The sequence below is a fragment of the Falco punctatus genome (genome assembly GCF_963210335.1).
Source record: "Falco punctatus genome assembly, chromosome: 10".
Lineage (NCBI taxonomy): Eukaryota > Metazoa > Chordata > Aves > Falconiformes > Falconidae > Falco > Falco punctatus.
Genome location: NC_137590.1, coordinates 35,905,459 through 35,922,154, shown reverse-complemented (window position 1 = coordinate 35,922,154; position 16,696 = coordinate 35,905,459). Strand labels below are relative to the sequence as shown.

Here is a 16,696-nt window from a genome sequence, read left to right as displayed (position 1 = left end):
GAGAGGTCTGAAAAAATTGTCCCATGGAAATGGGCACAGTTCTTGGTGGTGATGCATAGAAAATGAAAGGCACACACATGCGTTACCATGTTCCAGCTTCCCGCTTACGCACCAGCCACGCTTGCTTTCCAGTCACTCCCAGCGATGCTATTCAGACAGCTCCTCTAGCTGCCTCCATCGCCTTCCAGTCTGTCCTCCTGCTCTGGGAATACCCCTGTCTCTGTACTGCAGGCAATCGCAGCATACGTAAAAAAGAGAAGTAAAACACTCTCCCTGTCACCCAGGGTTGGCAGAAGATTTTTGGAATCCAAGACTCCAGACCCTGGATTCAGAGGAGCTATGTTACCTGGCACGAGACGATGAACTAACCCATTATTTTAAAGTGATTATTGAGCTGAAACGTTCATATCAGTTTCTATGACAACTTATTGTAGGTCACAGATTTCTAACCCAAGAAACCTCCTAATTGGAGTAGTTGCAGGTCGTTTGTACTAATCAAATTGTTAGCTACTTTGAAAATGCTTTTCTTACTGACCCCAAACTCCCAGAAGGGCCAGACCACAGAATAATTGTTCTGTAGTATGCCTCTTAAAAGTGCCTGATGTGATGCAAATAATTTATCAGTAATAATTAATAGAAACAATATTTTTTATTTTCCTGAGCAGAAAAAGCCTTTAATCTTATTTTTCTCTTGCTTCTGCAAATCAGATCCCAACTTTTACCTACCTACAGCAGAATCTTTGTTTAAAGCCATGGTTGCTATGCACAAATTTAGTAATTTCACAGAATTCTGCAGAAAAAGTAAATATCGTTATAGCTAGGAAAAAGGACAGCATCTATAAACATATCAGGAGACCTGGAGAGGGTTTGTATGCATAAAACCTTGCTTACTTTTTAACAAATACTTCCACTGATCTGTTAAAATACATTGTTTCTCCCTACCGACCTCAGCTCAAAACATATATTCATGTATTTCAATGCCGGAACAGACTGCCAGGTCTGATCACCACTACTGTACTTGCCAGAGAATGTCACCCGGCTATGCTTATGATACGATAATGCCATTTTTGACTTTTCAGTGGCTTATGTAAAGAAGTAAACTTACAAAAATACATGTTCTCTGACTTTAGCTGAGCTGGTAACTTAGCCCTTGGCATTGCAGATGCCGTACTTGATGGCTTTTCTCTGGTTCTCTGTACAAGGGAAATCTCAAAATTCCTCACTGTATTAGAATAAGTCTCAGTCACTGAATCCAGATCTGAAACTCCCAGATTTGGGCAATGATTGGTGAATCTTAGCTCTCAACAGGGAAAAAGGTACCCTTCTCGCTTCTAATGGTCCGAAAGAAAACTTGAAAACCTAAAGACTTGATGACCAGAAAAAACCAAACTGAACCAGAAACCAACCTGATTAAACACCACAATTTCTAGACCAGTTTCACATTTGGAGGCCTTAAGTCACGATTTCGAAGCGCCCAGCTGCTGCAGTCCTAAGCTTGCCACAGCCCATCCCTGCAGAACGCCCCAGCGGGCTCCTTACAAGTGACGCAAGGCAGAGCAGGGGTCCTGAGGGGGGTGGCACCACCTGACAGAACATGGCACCTGGATTCTTTGGCGTTCTCTGCTCCTTGAAGACACCCCAGATTTCTCCCTAAAAGCCTGCTGGCAGTGCTCTGCAGCTCCTGCCTGCGGGAATGTACCGGCGGCGCTGGGACTGCTGCCGTGAAATCCTGAAGCGGTATTTGATAAGAAGCTGTGTGCCCCTGCACCGAGGGAAGAACACAAGGCAAAGTCAAACCAAGCTATTCCTCACTGCCTCAGCCCGCCCAGTCACACGGCCCCCCTCCCAGTCACACAACCCCCCTCCCAGTCACACGGCCCCCTCCCAGTCACACGGCCCCCCTCCCAGTCACACAACCCCCCTCCCAGTCACACGGCCCCCCTCCCAGTCACACGGCCCCCCTCCCAGTCACACAACCCCCCTCCCAGTCACACGGCCCCCCTCCCAGTCACACGGACCCCCTCCCAGTCACTCGGCCCCCTCCCAGTCACTCGGCCCCCTCCCAGTCACTCAGCCCCCCTCCCAGTCACACGGCCCCCCTCCCAGTCACTCAGCCCCCCTCCCAGTCACACGGACCCCCTCCCAGTCACACGGACCCCCTCCCAGTCACACAACCCCCCTCCCAGTCACACAACCCCCCTCCCAGTCACACGGACCCCCTCCCAGTCACTCGGCCCCCTCCCAGTCACACAACCCCCCTCCCAGTCACACAACCCCCCTCCCAGTCACACGGACCCCCTCCCAGTCACACGGACCCCCTCCCAGTCACACAACCCCCCTCCCAGTCACACGGCCCCCCTCCCAGTCACACGGACCCCCTCCCAGTCACTCGGCCCCCTCCCAGTCACTCGGCCCCCTCCCAGTCACTCGGCCCCCCTCCCAGTCACACGGCCCCCCTCCCAGTCACTCAGCCCCCCTCCCAGTCACACGGACCCCCTCCCAGTCACACGGACCCCCTCCCAGTCACACAACCCCCCTCCCAGTCACACAACCCCCCTCCCAGTCACACGGCCCCCCTCCCAGTCACTCGGCCCCCTCCCAGTCACTCAGCCCCCCTCCCAGTCACTCAGCCCCCCTCCCAGTCACTCAGCCCCCCTCCCAGTCACTCGGCCCCCCTCCCAGTCACTCGGCCCCCTCCCAGTCACTCAGCCCCCCTCCCAGTCACTCAGCCCCCCTCCCAGTCACACAGCCCCCCTCCCAGTCACACATGGACGCTTCAGCCCTGTGCTACTCAAGCACAGCCCCAGGCAGTGAAAGGAGAAAGGACCCTCATAATTGTCATTTATCAATATTCATAGAGAACCTGCCTTAACCCCTCTTGTGCATGATCGGGGGGAAAAAAAAGAAAAAAAAACACCTCAAAATGAAACCCAACCAAAATAAAAATAAAACGAGCTAATCATCCGGCTGCTCACTACCGCGGGGGATTTCCTTCCCGTGTCACCGCTGCCCCGCGCAGTAATTGGCATTATCTGTTATCTCTGAAGCCCTAATCAGGTTTGCCACGGGGCACTCTCTGTAATCATATTTTTATTTGTCAGCCTGCCAGCCGCAGGCCCCAAGCGCGAGCTGGGCCGAGGCACGAGCCCGCCGCCCCCCGCGCGCGGCGCCAATCCGGGCTCGCGCCGGTGATGTCACGCGCGGCCAATGGGGCGCGCGGCAGCCCCCGGCCCGCCCTCCTGCAGCATCCCGGAGGGGGGGGGGGGGCTCGGCCCGGGGCCGGGGGGCTGCGGCGTCCGGGGGCGATGGCGGCGGCAGGGCCGCGCTGAGCCGCCCCAAAGGCCCGCAGCTTGGGAGGCCGGGCAGGCGGCACCGGGGGAGCGGCGGCCGGGGGGGCCCATCGGCTCATCGCCGGGGGAAGCTGCCCCGGCCGGGGCGGCCTCACGGCGGCGGCCTGGGAAGGCCAGGGGCGCTGAGCGGGAAGCGCCGGCAGTGAGGGCGCCCGCTGAGCCAGCCCGGCCAGCTCGGGCACAGCACCGTCGGCAGGAGCCCATGGTGCCTCCGCAGGAGGCGGGCTGCTGGCACCCGCGGGTGCCTGCGGGTCCCTGGCACCTGGTGCTACGTACACAGCAGCGGCCCTAAAGGGCCCCACAGTGCGTTACCTATAAGCTTTCCCCCGTGGCCAACCTGTACCACAAAACCCTGGTAAGTGGCTGCACCTCGGAGTGAGGCACATCAAATACTGCCCCGCTGCCTCCATTAAATAAAGTAAGAACAGAAAGCTCATACTTTCGGAAAACTGCCCACAAACAGACTAAGCTCCGAAGTGTATTCTGCTTCCTGGTCCGAGCTGCTTGTTTGTAAACACCTCCCAGACGCAGGCGATCCCTCCACGCAGTAGCAGCAGAAGCCTTTTACTGACGGGAGGATTGGGGAATCCTTTCTGATTCTTTGATCCAGGAATCCTGCTGCATCAGTACATTTTGAGCGCTGAAAGCTGAACGCGGTTACATACTGCTGTGAAAGTAAGCCACAGGTATTTCAGTGTTTTGGGAGGTCCAGGAAGAAGATGGGACAGTGACATGGGGCTGGGGACACCAGGCTATCAATCTGTTCTGCCAGTAGGTTAGAGGCACCCACATTTAGTCATTAACCAAAGCTGAAGCCTTCATTTTTCAACGTGGTCATAACTGGATAACCTGGCTGATGAGATGATTTGTCATTTCGCTGCCCCACGACAGGACAAGGTCAGGCTTCATTGCTTAGGAAAACACATTAACTTTTATACTCACACACATGCACACAACTATATTTATGCATGCTTTGATTTTTGAAAAGGGTTTAATGATAACTGTCCAGAATAGAACACAGAGTCTAATATAACACAGACCACACAAGTCTCAGAGTGACCTGGAGGGAGGGAGAGCTTATGATTTACTGCTAATTTATTCAGCACAAGATGCTAGTCAAGTGGGAGCTGGCAAGGAGACAGGGGATTTACTTCTAAACAAGACTACTGCCCACAATCCAATATGTTTAACAGAGGAAAATGGGTTCCTCAGGAGAGATGTGCACTCTGTCTTGGAAATTGCACATATCGTCAAACCTGCAGAGGTGCTTGTCTGTCTGACAGCCTCACCAGAACCCTCACTCAGTTTATTAAAGTCTGCCACATCGAGAAGCATCCATCACATGCCCAAAGGACTAGTATGTATGCGTATATAATGCATGTTCTCATAGAAACTTCTATCCCGATGGAAATTCATGTTTTTCTGGAATATTCATTTGGAAGAGTAAATAATTTCTCTTCAGTTGTACTTCAACATTTCTGAGTCTTCTTGGATTGGGTCTCCAAGCGTTAAGCCAAGCAGGGAACAGAAACATGTCTGTATGTGATCCGTCAGTGCTTACGCTGCCTAGCCTACACAAAAATTAACAGCTGTACAATCTCCCAAGGATTATGCTGATTGTAAGAAGGTCATGATCACTCAATGCAGTTCACTAGCAGGGAGGAAAAACTGTGGAATTCCAGAATTAAACTTGACAGAGGTCTCTGCCAACAGAGAAAACTTAGATCCTCTGGGTAGGGCATGCGACCTGCCCTTGGCTCCTCTGGGAATTTCTCTGACCATTGTAACCCTGCCTGCGCCAGGCAGCCATTATCCTCAGGACCTTCTCACCCAGATCTACCACCTCGGAACTGCATCTCCGGCTAACAGTATACTTTTCTTAATATATCGTCAAGAAAGGCTCTTACTTCCCTTTCCATTTATTAGAAACATGCTCTCTTTCAGATTAACATTTCCTGTTGAAATGAGTCAGAGATGTAGAGGGAGGGGGCTAGAAGACCAAGTGAAACATTTAGGCATCCTTTTTTGGTGCGAATACCTAGTTTGCAAGTTCTCAGCACAGAACTTGGGGTGCAGAGAATCCCTGTACAGTCACTGAGAAGTAACCGCATAGTGACCGTGCAAATCCAGCCCTGCAGGATCTGTCAGTGGCCCTCGGCCGCTTGGGGAGGGGATCTGTGGCCGTCTGGGGCTGTGGAGAAGCAGCCACACGGACATAATGCAAATGGTCTCCCTCCGCCAACCTCACTGCCAGGAGCTGCATTTCTGAGAAATAAGTGGGCAGTTGCGGGCCAGCCACTATACAGAAACTCTTGTGCTCAGACTGATTATAACAACTTGATTTCAGTATAATTTAAATTACCTAAACTTCCTGAAGATGAAGGAGAAACTGGTCCAATTTAAAACGCCACCTGAAAAGCACAGGTTAAACCACACCTGATGGTCAAATTGTATGATGGAGTTAGTGAATATCAATAGCAGTCAGATCAAGGAAATTCTTCCCTACTGGAAAGGAAATTAAAGGCAACAGTGACTCAAATGCCCAGAAGGGACTCAGTGAAGGTTGCCAAAAGCCAGCAGGTTTCCAAAAACTGAAGGAAGCCACAAAATGACTTTGCTGTATTTGTAATTGTCCAAAGTTTCTTCAGGGATTCATTTTGATATAGTGCATGTAATTCTCGGTTATTAGCAAGTGCCACAAGAATGATGGAAATTCAGCTGCTTTTCCTTGGTGGTTTTGGTTGTCCTGGTTAAAGCATTCCCTGTGAATGAATTCTCCTCCAGCGAGAAATGACAATCTTCTCCCTGAAATGTCTATCTGTGACTGACGCACTGTCTCACAGATGGCCAAGAATCTAAAAACACATCAGCACTTTACACAATGCTTTTAGAGCTTTACAACATCAGTTACTTAAAGGTATCAAGAAATAAGAGCTCTTTATCCTGTGATTTTATGTAACGGCTAGCTCCCGTTGGAAATGGCTGTACTCACCATATTGAATGACTATGGCAGAAGTCTAAAGCAGAGATGATTTGTCGGAAGAACTTCCTGGCTTCTTTTGGCGTCAGTCTTCCCTTTTTTACGAGATAGTCAAAGAGCTCGCCACCTGACACATGTTCTAGCACCAAATACCTAGAAAATAACAAAGCCAGGATTTTGTAAGCACATTATCATAACACGTCACTCACACAATTATACACAAACACACGGTCAAGGAGAACACTTCTGTAAAGAACAGGGGAAGAGAATCAGAATTTTAAAATCAGGGGTGATTAATATTTTTAACAGGGGTTCTGCAGACTTCAGGCATGCCACTGTTGGATTCAGTGTTCAATATAACAGTGAGGGATAATCCAGAAGCCAAAATTGCCTCAAAAGACCAGGAGGGGAAGAAGAGAATAATCAGGTATAAGCTTTCACAGCAGCTCTTAAACCTACAGTGGAATAAGACGGCATGCTAGGAAGCCTTAACCAAGCTGGCAATTCCTTTATAAAACTGCTGTGGTGAAGCTGCACTCACATACTGTTCTGTCTTGGACACCTGAGAACCAGAGAGTTGTCAACAAAATAGAGGGAAAGAAAAAAAAAAAAGAAAAAAGGTGAATAGTTTAGAATATGAAAAAAGATAAGAACAACTATATGCGTGCAGCCTATGTAAGGGCTTCAGCTTTTGCTGCTGAACAGCAATGATTTGCTGGAGTAGCTGCTCTCCCTTGCAACTCACATGTGAAAAATGTGACACTGAGTGAATAAATGTGGCACAACAGGGACCCAGGAGCAAGAGAAGAAACCTCAGACCTCACACAGCACTCCTGGCAGGCAGAGAGAGAAGCAGGAGATCTTCTGGAAGGAAAGGACTTGCCATAGATGGGCTATCTTGTTGTAAGCAGGGGTAATGAAAGGCAACTAAGCAGAGGAAAACTTAGTATAAATCTCTGGAATGTTGCCTAATAGTGGGAATGAAAGAGTTTCCCCACGGCAGTAGCAGGAACACCATCAACTGAACCATTTAAAAAGAAACCAGATATAATATGGACAAAGCAACAGGCTTCTGTTGGCAAGAGGATTGCTGGAAACCTCCGTGGACTTTTTCCATCTCTACTGTGATTTTGTGCTCTACTGTCTCCTTGCTTGTTTGCCCAGCTTACACTATTCTAATACAGAACGAAGAAATTACGCAGTGAGATTACTTAGTCAGAATCTGAAAGTATAGTATAAACAACAGATTATTATTCTTTTTACTGAAAAATCACTTTTGTTCTTTGGCTCTGCTAGCTGGTTACACCCTGAAGGAGAGGCAGGAACCTGTACCCTCACTGCCTGACCCCCCTGATGCGAGTTACAGGGTCGCATGGCAAGGCTTGTCGTCTGAAAGGTGCTTTCTGTAAAGCAAGAGCGCAAGGGGGAACAGGGCATTCCAACCTTTGGCAGGTGGTTTGAGAAACATCACCAGAACACTTGCAAACAAGAATTAGGTCTTTTTCCAAATTTTGAATGTAATTCTCCGTCCCCTCCTCCAACAGCACAGCAGCCCAGGCTGGACATGATGTGCTGCGTGACCCCCATCCCTCAATGCCTTGCTTTACAGCAAGCTAGTTTTACTGCCAGTATTAATCCAACTCTTCAAATCTGTGTGGACAATGAAAATCATTAATTCAGGATACTGTCTTTTCTGTACCTGAAGCAGTATAATCTCAGAGGAAATTTCTAAATTTGAAATGGAAAGAGGAGATTATTATACATTTTGGGGTTAAACTATTCCTTTTTTTCCAACGTTTCCAAAAAGATGGAACAGTAGGAAGACTAAAAGCTGCTCTGAGGAAAGTAAAATTGGCTTAATGATAACAGCGTTAGCCTTGAAGTTGCAAAAGTGGGATGTGAGCTCCTGGTCCATCATCAGCGCCTGTGTGAGTTCCTTGTGTCAGCTCCCAGCCAGCACAAGGAAAAAGCACTTCCCTGCCTTACAGAAATGCAGCAGGAGGCAGACATTAACACTGTCTTGCCAGCTAAGTAGTACGAAAGCACAAAAAAGGGGGCAACAAAATGAAATTATAAACTTTAGGGAATTAAAATGGTATTTTCTGCATTTTTTTTACCAAAATAGAAACAGTCACAAGAAATATGGTAGTATTGACATTTTTTTCATTAAAATGACTAAAAAAAAGAGAAAAATCTTGACTTGAAAATCACATTTGGAATATGTGGATTATCTTCTCTCCAAGCACTGCCTACTGAGTACACTGGTAATTCAGAGATCACTGTTTATCCACACTACGTTTTTTGAGCAGGACATAGAACTGTGCAGACGGAAACCATGGGCACTGGGGTGCCCACATGTTCAAGTCCCAATCCTCACTTTCCCAAGCCTTGGCTAACGTGGTCTGGTAAGGGGGTTTGCTATATAACTCATTCTCCTTCGCACGCTAGCGACAGATCTGGCTAACTATCCCATATGGCAGATCCAAGCCTGGCACAGAATCAATCCTAAAATTCTCCTTGACAGCTCCCTCTCTCGCTGTGCCCAGCAGAAGCTGGATACAGCAGTGCATCTTGCCCCCAAAATTCAAATTGCTAGCTGCTTTCTTTTTCTGGGAGCTATTTTATGAAGCTGATTGCAGTTACAGGCATACGAAACACCCTCCACGCTGGTTTCAAATGCTCAGTTTTGGAAAATTACAGACCCAGCATTTCTGTCACCCACAGCAGGAACTGCAAAGCAATTTATTTTCATCAACTTCATCTTATTAAAAACACTCAACAAAAATGCACTGACACGTTGTATGAAAAATAAAACAAATTGAAAGACAGGGAGCATTTACAAGGTTATTCATTTCTGCTTGCCACCTAGAAGCACCAGATATAATAATGGAAATGAACAGGGGAGAACATTTGAAAAAGATTTGTGCCTATGACAAGTCAAGGGACGCAGAGAAGCACAGCGACGATGTATTCTGATCTGACAAAGCCCCCAACATGACAGGAGTGAGAAGGACGACAAACACATTTCCCAGTGGTCAAGTGCAAGAAATAAATGCTGCAGGGATCATTCCACAAGTACTATGTGGTTATGTTGCAGCTAGGATTTCTGAGTTTGGATCTGGAGCTGGCCACCTGCCAACCCTATTACCTCCAGTGCGATGCATTTTATTTTTTTTAGGACAGCCCCCAAGTAGAAGATTTTTGATTAAACAAGGGCATAATTCAGCACCTGCCTCCATCCCTATGCAAGCCAATGTTTTGCTGGCGCATTACATGGCACAATAGTAGTACACATGTTATTTCCAAACAGGCCAACAAGGGGGGTTTAAACATTTCCAGGTGTTGCACCGGTTCTAACCATCACTGTGCAGTTTACACAACCCCCACTAAATGCTATGTATCTATCCATCTGTGTACGTGTGAGTGTGTTTGAGTGACCCCATAAAAGAAGAGAATACGTGCTCTGAAAAGCCGAACAGAAAAAGCAAAGGAAAGAAAGAACATTATTCCAGAGGCTGGAAAGTAAGGCACACAGGCACTACGCCTTCCCTGAGAATCTGTGGCACAGAAGAGAATCCAGATCTCCTGAGTTCACGTCAGCATCTAAAATCCTTTACTTTAGCAAAGTGCTATAGGATTGGAAGTATGTCGATGCCAACTCTTGGAGGATCTAGGAGAAGGTAAATAACACATAGCCTGCAGGGGAGAAAAACACTAAGAAGTATTATCCTGAGTTTCCCCTTACCTTTTATCTTTCCCAGATATGATAGGTTCTCATCTCGCTACAGTACTCCTTTTCCCATTTATGCTAAGGAGGTGAGTGAACTCTAAAAATCCTAGAACAGTAACCAGAACTAGTCTCCTTTTCCATTAGGAGATGAAAAGTAACTTACTGGTGAATTAAGCTTTTTTAAAAATCCTGTCTACATAAGATTGACAGCATCAGTCTTCCCACTGTAAAAACATAGGAATCCCTGCTCTGTAATAGCCATTGCAGGAAGGTTCAGGGAAAGGAAAGAGCCAGCCTCTGGCTGGCAGCATGCACACTACCTGCTGTGATAATACAGAGAGGAGCTATATTAGGACAAAAGACTCTGTAAGAGCACTTAGCTCTCAAATCTTGGATGCTCTGGACACACACCAGCTCTTCTAATCCTTGCATTTCACATGACAGAAGCTTTACACGTTATTAACCTCCTGTTCTTTACTGATAGGGAGTTGCAAAGCCAAGTGACTTGCCCAGGGTTACAGCCACCCAGCATCAGAGCTGGGATTAGCACCCATGGTCCCTTTTGCCTTCTGCTCCACGCTGTCCCCATCACCAATTTCCCCTCTGCTTGCTAGGAGACTAGAAAAGCAAGAAAACATGATGTTTCTGCAACTCAATATGAAGCCGAGTGCATGTGGTGTTAAATTCTCGATTACTTGCTTTCCTCACCAGATACATTCTTCAAGAGGTTGCAAAACTTTTCACGGGCCACTGACTGCTTTCATACAGACACCAAGGTACACATCTTGCATCGTATCTCATGTCCTGCCAAGACGTGAAACTAAAAAACTAACTCTGGTGAAATTTTTTTAAATACCCAGGCAAATGATTCGGTGTTCTCACAAGACCCCCTCCTGCACTTGGAAGAGCATAATTATTAATGACAGAGCTACATCATCATTTTTCTTCGGCTCCTTCCTGAAGACTGCTGTGATGCCTGACAACAGCTTGGACTCCCCCATCACAGGGTCTCCCGCAGCTGCTTTGTGTTTGGAGGGCAGGCTGACCCGGGCATTGGCTCTGTTTTGTCCCATTCTTGTCCAGTGCCAGCACAGCAAGGTATGACCAGATTGCCTTTGCACTACAATACTGCGAAGACATCGCTTAAAACAGCAACAAAGAGACTTTTGGTGATGATTCCTCCTTCCCATCTGGTGGACTATGCTACAGTTTCTTAAAGGCTGCCTTTGCTGAAGCCCTAGGGAGCTTCGAGGAATAACTCACAGAGCTCTCACCGAGGCAAGGCAGCTACATGCTACCTCCAAAGCAGGACTGTTAACAAAAGAAATAGGCTGGCTCTGAGCAATGCCTACAAAATGCTGTTAAAGAAAGACTAACTGGCACAAAGGCCATCAGGGCTATGCATCATGGGATATTTATGGTAAAATAACAACAATGAAAAAAAATCACCCAAACAAAACACACCAGTTGTGATCTGTAAAGAATGAAAAGCCATTAGCAAGAATGGTGTGAAATACTAGAATTCTTGCCTGTCCTGGGTTTGGCTGGGATAGAATTAATTTCCTTCCTTGTAGCTGGTACAGTGCTAGGTTTTGTGTTTACTATGAGAGTAACGGTGATGGTTTAGTTGCTGCTGAGCAGCGCTTACTCTAAGTCAAGGACTCCTCCGTTCCCCGCGCTGTGCCATGAGGAGGTGCACGAGGAGCCGGGAGGGAGCAGAGCCAGGACACTGACCCAAACTGGCCAAGGGGCTATTCCGTACCACAGAGCATCACGCTTGGTACATACGCTGGGGGTGGGGCTGGCTGGGGGCTGCCGGTCACTGCTGGGGGGCTGGGTGGGTGTCAGGGGGGGTGAGCAACTGTGTTGTGCACCGCTTGTCTTTCTTGGGGTTTATTTCTCTCTCTTTTTGTTACTATTATCATTATTGTTATGACTATTATAATATTTTACTTTATTTCAATTACTAAACTGTTCTTATCTCAACCCATGGGGTCTACCCTTTCCTGACTCTCCTCCCCATCCCACCAGGAGAGGCAGTGAGTGAGGCTGTGTGGTACTTACTTGCTGGCCGGGGTTTAACCACGACACAGCCAGATGGGATTGCCACAGCGGCCCATCACCGTACACCCCAGTGTGGGTATGCGGCTCCAGTTTTCTCAGCCTTATAGATGAAGACAACTTATGAGACATTCACAGCTACACAGATGAGGTCCTCTGGGACAATACAAATGTATTTATTATAAAAGTGCTAAATGAATAGAGGTCTTTAGATGAAAGCTCATACTGGAACACAAATATTTCAGGTAAGCATTATAACTGCAAAAAACCAAGAGTAACAAGAAATACTCTCTGGTGCTCTAGGAATGGTAGTCAATTCACATAGCTTCTTGTTTTGCTCAGGCAGTAGAGGGTTTCCTCATACGGGCATGTGCTTAGCTGTCTGTTAGGGAACCAGTTAATAATCCATCTTTTTATTAAATGCTATGATATTTACACATATGACACACAACGTCTCTTAAACCTAAACGAGTATGCTGGTCTTCTACATGAGCCTGAACATACCGCGGGGTACATCACACACTGCTGGGTGATGTTCTAGGACTTTTACTGTGCCAGAAGTCAGACTGGATATTCACGTGGCACTGGCCAGCTTTTAAGATGCCCAACTTCAGGCGTGCACTCCAGCACCTTGCAAACTCCAGTGCAGTTATACAGAAAGAGATACACAAGAAGACATGAAAAATCAGAGTGTTTCTGTTTGCTTTCTGTATGCTCAAGAGTTTACCGTTTTGTGATGCCTATGGGTAAGACCTTTCATGAAACGACCACCCCTGCTGAGAAGCTCAGGTACCCTGGTTTATCACTTAACAGTTGATACTTGAAAATCACGAGCATAACCCTAAAACTGCGGAACACGGCATGGCGCAAGACACTGCGGAGTTGATGCAGATGTCTAAGCAATTACCGAGGGCAGGGACACATATCAGGCAGGGATCTCCTTTGTAAAGACAGATACGTCTTTAGTTCTTTCCTGTGCCTATGTTTGTTAGTGCCAACAGCTGTAAAAACCTCTTGAAGTTTGGCCACAGAACGGAATACTGATGGCACCGGCTGCCGCACAAGCGGCACGTGCTCGGCACTGCCACCAGTCCTGCTGCGCTCTGAACCATCCCACCGTAACCCACAATCCTCGGCAGATTATTCACAAGAAAATCACTCCTTTTGACCAATTCGGCTAAGAGCTAGAAGATTCATTACATTTCAAAGCTGTGGTGAATCAGCAAGGGATCTGTCTGGAGCGGCAGGCTGCCAAAGAAAAGCCTCTCGAAGAAAAAAAAGTCCTGGCAATTCCTCTTCCATGCTACCACCCTACTTGCAAAATGTCCTTCCATACATATATGAAGGGATATATGTGTAGCAGGGGGGAGGTTAAAAGCTGCCCAGCCAAGACTGACATGTTGTAGTTCTTTGACAGTTTTTTCACTGCGCTGTTTTCTATTGATTAAATAATCTCTATCAGATATTAAGCCCCTTGTTATTGGCGCAGCCTATAAATTATTCAGAAGTTATATAAATTCTTATGGCGGGCATGAATTTTTAAACCCTAATTTGGCACCAGGCCAGGAACTCTGGGTTTTTTATTTTATTTTTCCTCGCCTGCAAGAAAATGTGCATGCATTAATTTATTTTTTTTTTTTTTCCAAAAGACAATTTTAACTCCAGTCTGCTTGTTTGAATGGAGATTATATTTGATCGCTCATTACCTTTGGCCATGAACAGGTTGGAGCTTTTGGAGAAAAGAGAGGTAGGAGATTATGCTGGTGTGCTCTGTACCTTTAATTTACTGGGGCTGACAGGGGTCCGAGCAGTGCCTTCATGGTGTGCAGTCATGCATGCCGTGGCCCTGCAGCAGCCCTCCTTTTGGGCACACGAGACTGAACGGGTCCAGCCGGAGGATCCTCAGCACAGGACAGGCAGAGCTGAGACAACACTCATCAGCTCGCTGCTGCAGTTCTGCTGTTTGAGTTTCACTCTTCAGAACCAAGCGGCCTTTCCCTTAACAACGACGGCCCAGACACACACCATCGCCTACTGCAGCCTGATAGAGAAATCAGGCACGTAACGTCCTGTGGCCCTGGAGCTCCATCCCCCCTTGTCCTTTGCTCACGTCACAGAATCGCTCCACTATGGGCCTGTTTTCTCCCAGGCCCAGCATCCTGGCCTGGATGGTGCACGAGCACATCAGGCATTGAGCAGAAGACATGGTCAGGCTTTTGGGTAGAGCTTATTAAGACCGCGTTGCGCAAGGTGTTGCATTAATCGTCACCACCACCTCTGTGCGAGCCCTGCTGTGTGCCGGCCGGGCATCCCTCCCGCAGGCGGTGCCACCTGCCCTCGGCGCAGCGCCCTCTCCCCTTGCCCCCCTCCAGCCAGCCCCGGGTCCCCAGGCCCACCTCGCCTGCCGGCCTGGCGCTGCCCCCTCCTGCAGCTGAAGGGGCTTCCCTTGGCCACACCCGCTTGTGATTCATCACAGGGCTAAACCAAGTCAACAGCAGAAGAAAAGGGGTCAAAGTAGCTGGTTATGAATATTTCCCTTAATTCTAATCAAGGCTCAGGTGGAACACCCTTTTGCCTTCCAATTCTGTTCTATTTTCTTTTCCTGAATCCATGGCGCCTGACGCCCCACAACCAGACTACCAAGAAGCACACCTACCACAAAATTAATTTTCAGCGCTGAGCCCTGGAGCTGCTCCAACTTTCTGAACCTTCCTTTTGCTTTGAGACAGGTTTCCCTGCAGATGGATCGAATGTCAAAGTCCTGGGCTACCAATAACCAAAGAACACACAGAACCCTTTTTTTCTGTTTTCTCGCATTCTCCGGCATCTCACAATCAGTTTTCAGCAAAACTGAACAGAGTTACAGGAAAACCCTGCAGGAGAGGACTGGCAGCACGAATGCCTCTGCAGACACCACCAGAGTGTAAGGCATTGACTCCTGCTGTCAGCTGATCTTGTACAAGCCAGAAACGTGAGTTGTGCACAGGTAAGAGATACTTTAATTTTGTTATCCGGCTGATTGGGAAACACTTTCACCTCTGAAATCACGAGGTGGTGTGTTGTGTATATCACAGTGAGGCTTGGGCACCTGCCCAGTGAAAGCACCGTACTGCTGAATGGTGAGAAAGGGACTTGTGCTTGGAAAAAGAGCCAACGAACGCATGGTGCATTTCAGAGAACAACATTCTGATGCCCACTCCTTCTGTTGAAACAAATGCTTGTTTCAAATGCTGATTAAGTTGGACAACACAGAGATTTAAAATAAATGCTCCCACAAAATTTCAGAATTTGAAATCTTCAGTGTGAAAATGTGAAAATTAATCGATATAAATCTAGACATATATATACAAATATCTGTATGCACCTATAAATAGAAATTTACATATATATATATACACACACTGACACTGATGGACAGGGAATCATGAAATGCTAGTATAAACATCTGAAAGAAAAGGGCATGGAGTGGTCCTAGGATGTCTTTATTCTACCTCATCTCTACTCCTTGCCAAACCACCAATAATTTAAACCAAATAGCTAATCAAACGAAATCAAACAGGTAATGCCACCCCTGTTGGGAGTTCTGCAATAAACCCACCGGTCAGCTTATCCCCTTTGGAAAGGGAAGGCCCATCTCCTGTGGATTATAGGATGGCACTTAAGCTGCCATGCTCACAACTCCAACAATGGGACAATTGCTTTTCTCAGATCAAATGGAAAGCTGAATTTACTGCATAGAATACAGTAAATGTACATATCAGAGATTTAAGAATAATGCAAAAGATTGTTTCCTAGAAAAGACCCGAGCCAACCACTTTGCTCATGAAGGACTGGGTTTTGTAGGTTTCCTCTTACTTAATCCTCAACATGTCTGCTCATGAGAAGCTCGGTGCTGCGAGCAGCGTGTGAACCCTGCCTGCCTCTCCGTTGCTACACGAACTCTGCCCAGGTAAGACCTTTTCTCTACCTAGCACAGAGCACAGAGGACCAGCGCCCAGGTTCACACAGTTCATTGCGGTGCAGAAACCGAACGACGAAAGGAGGGTTTCCCCTCTGATATGCACTACAGAACACACCAAAACGTTATGAGCTTTCTTACCACCTCGCTCATTCCCTTAGTTTATTTACATTTCCCTAAAATTCTTGACTGCTTGAACTTGGTTAGTCAAAATGACTGGTGCACACACAAATTTTGGTAGCTCATTGATCAGTCCCTATTAGGAACCAGCAATGTAAGTTCTTAAACAACTCTGGGCTTATCCCACACCAGCCTACTTTAACTCATTCTTGATCTTTAAAATGGGAGGATGATCCCCCCATTCCTGGATGTTTTCTCTATTAACATTATACGATGGCAGACAGGGAGGCACAGGTCATCTATAGCTACTTCTAAATTTCTTCTTACTGTGGACTCCCAATCTTGCTTGAAGGCCATCAAGTATGATCATCCAACAAATATGAAACACTTCAAATGTCAATAATATTGCTAGTTTAGACAACATAATGTATAGCTGAGGTGGTATATCAGCACACAGACAGAGAGCCACAGCGCAGCTGTGTTTTCCCCTATGCACC

The 16,696-nt window shown here is 47.2% G+C and overlaps 1 protein-coding gene across 18 annotated transcripts in view; it reads right to left on the bottom strand.

The window, feature by feature from the left end:
- The window catches only part of BRSK2 (BR serine/threonine kinase 2), a 316,099-nt gene that overhangs the window by 86,966 nt on the left and 212,437 nt on the right, over positions 1 to 16,696 (bottom strand). For all 18 annotated transcript variants that reach the window (XM_080405930.1, XM_080405931.1, XM_080405933.1 and 15 more), the window contains exon 4: positions 6,343 to 6,483. In XM_080405930.1, coding sequence (XP_080262056.1) covers positions 6,343 to 6,483 — 141 coding nt within the window. The remainder of the gene's footprint in view (positions 1 to 6,342; positions 6,484 to 16,696) is intronic.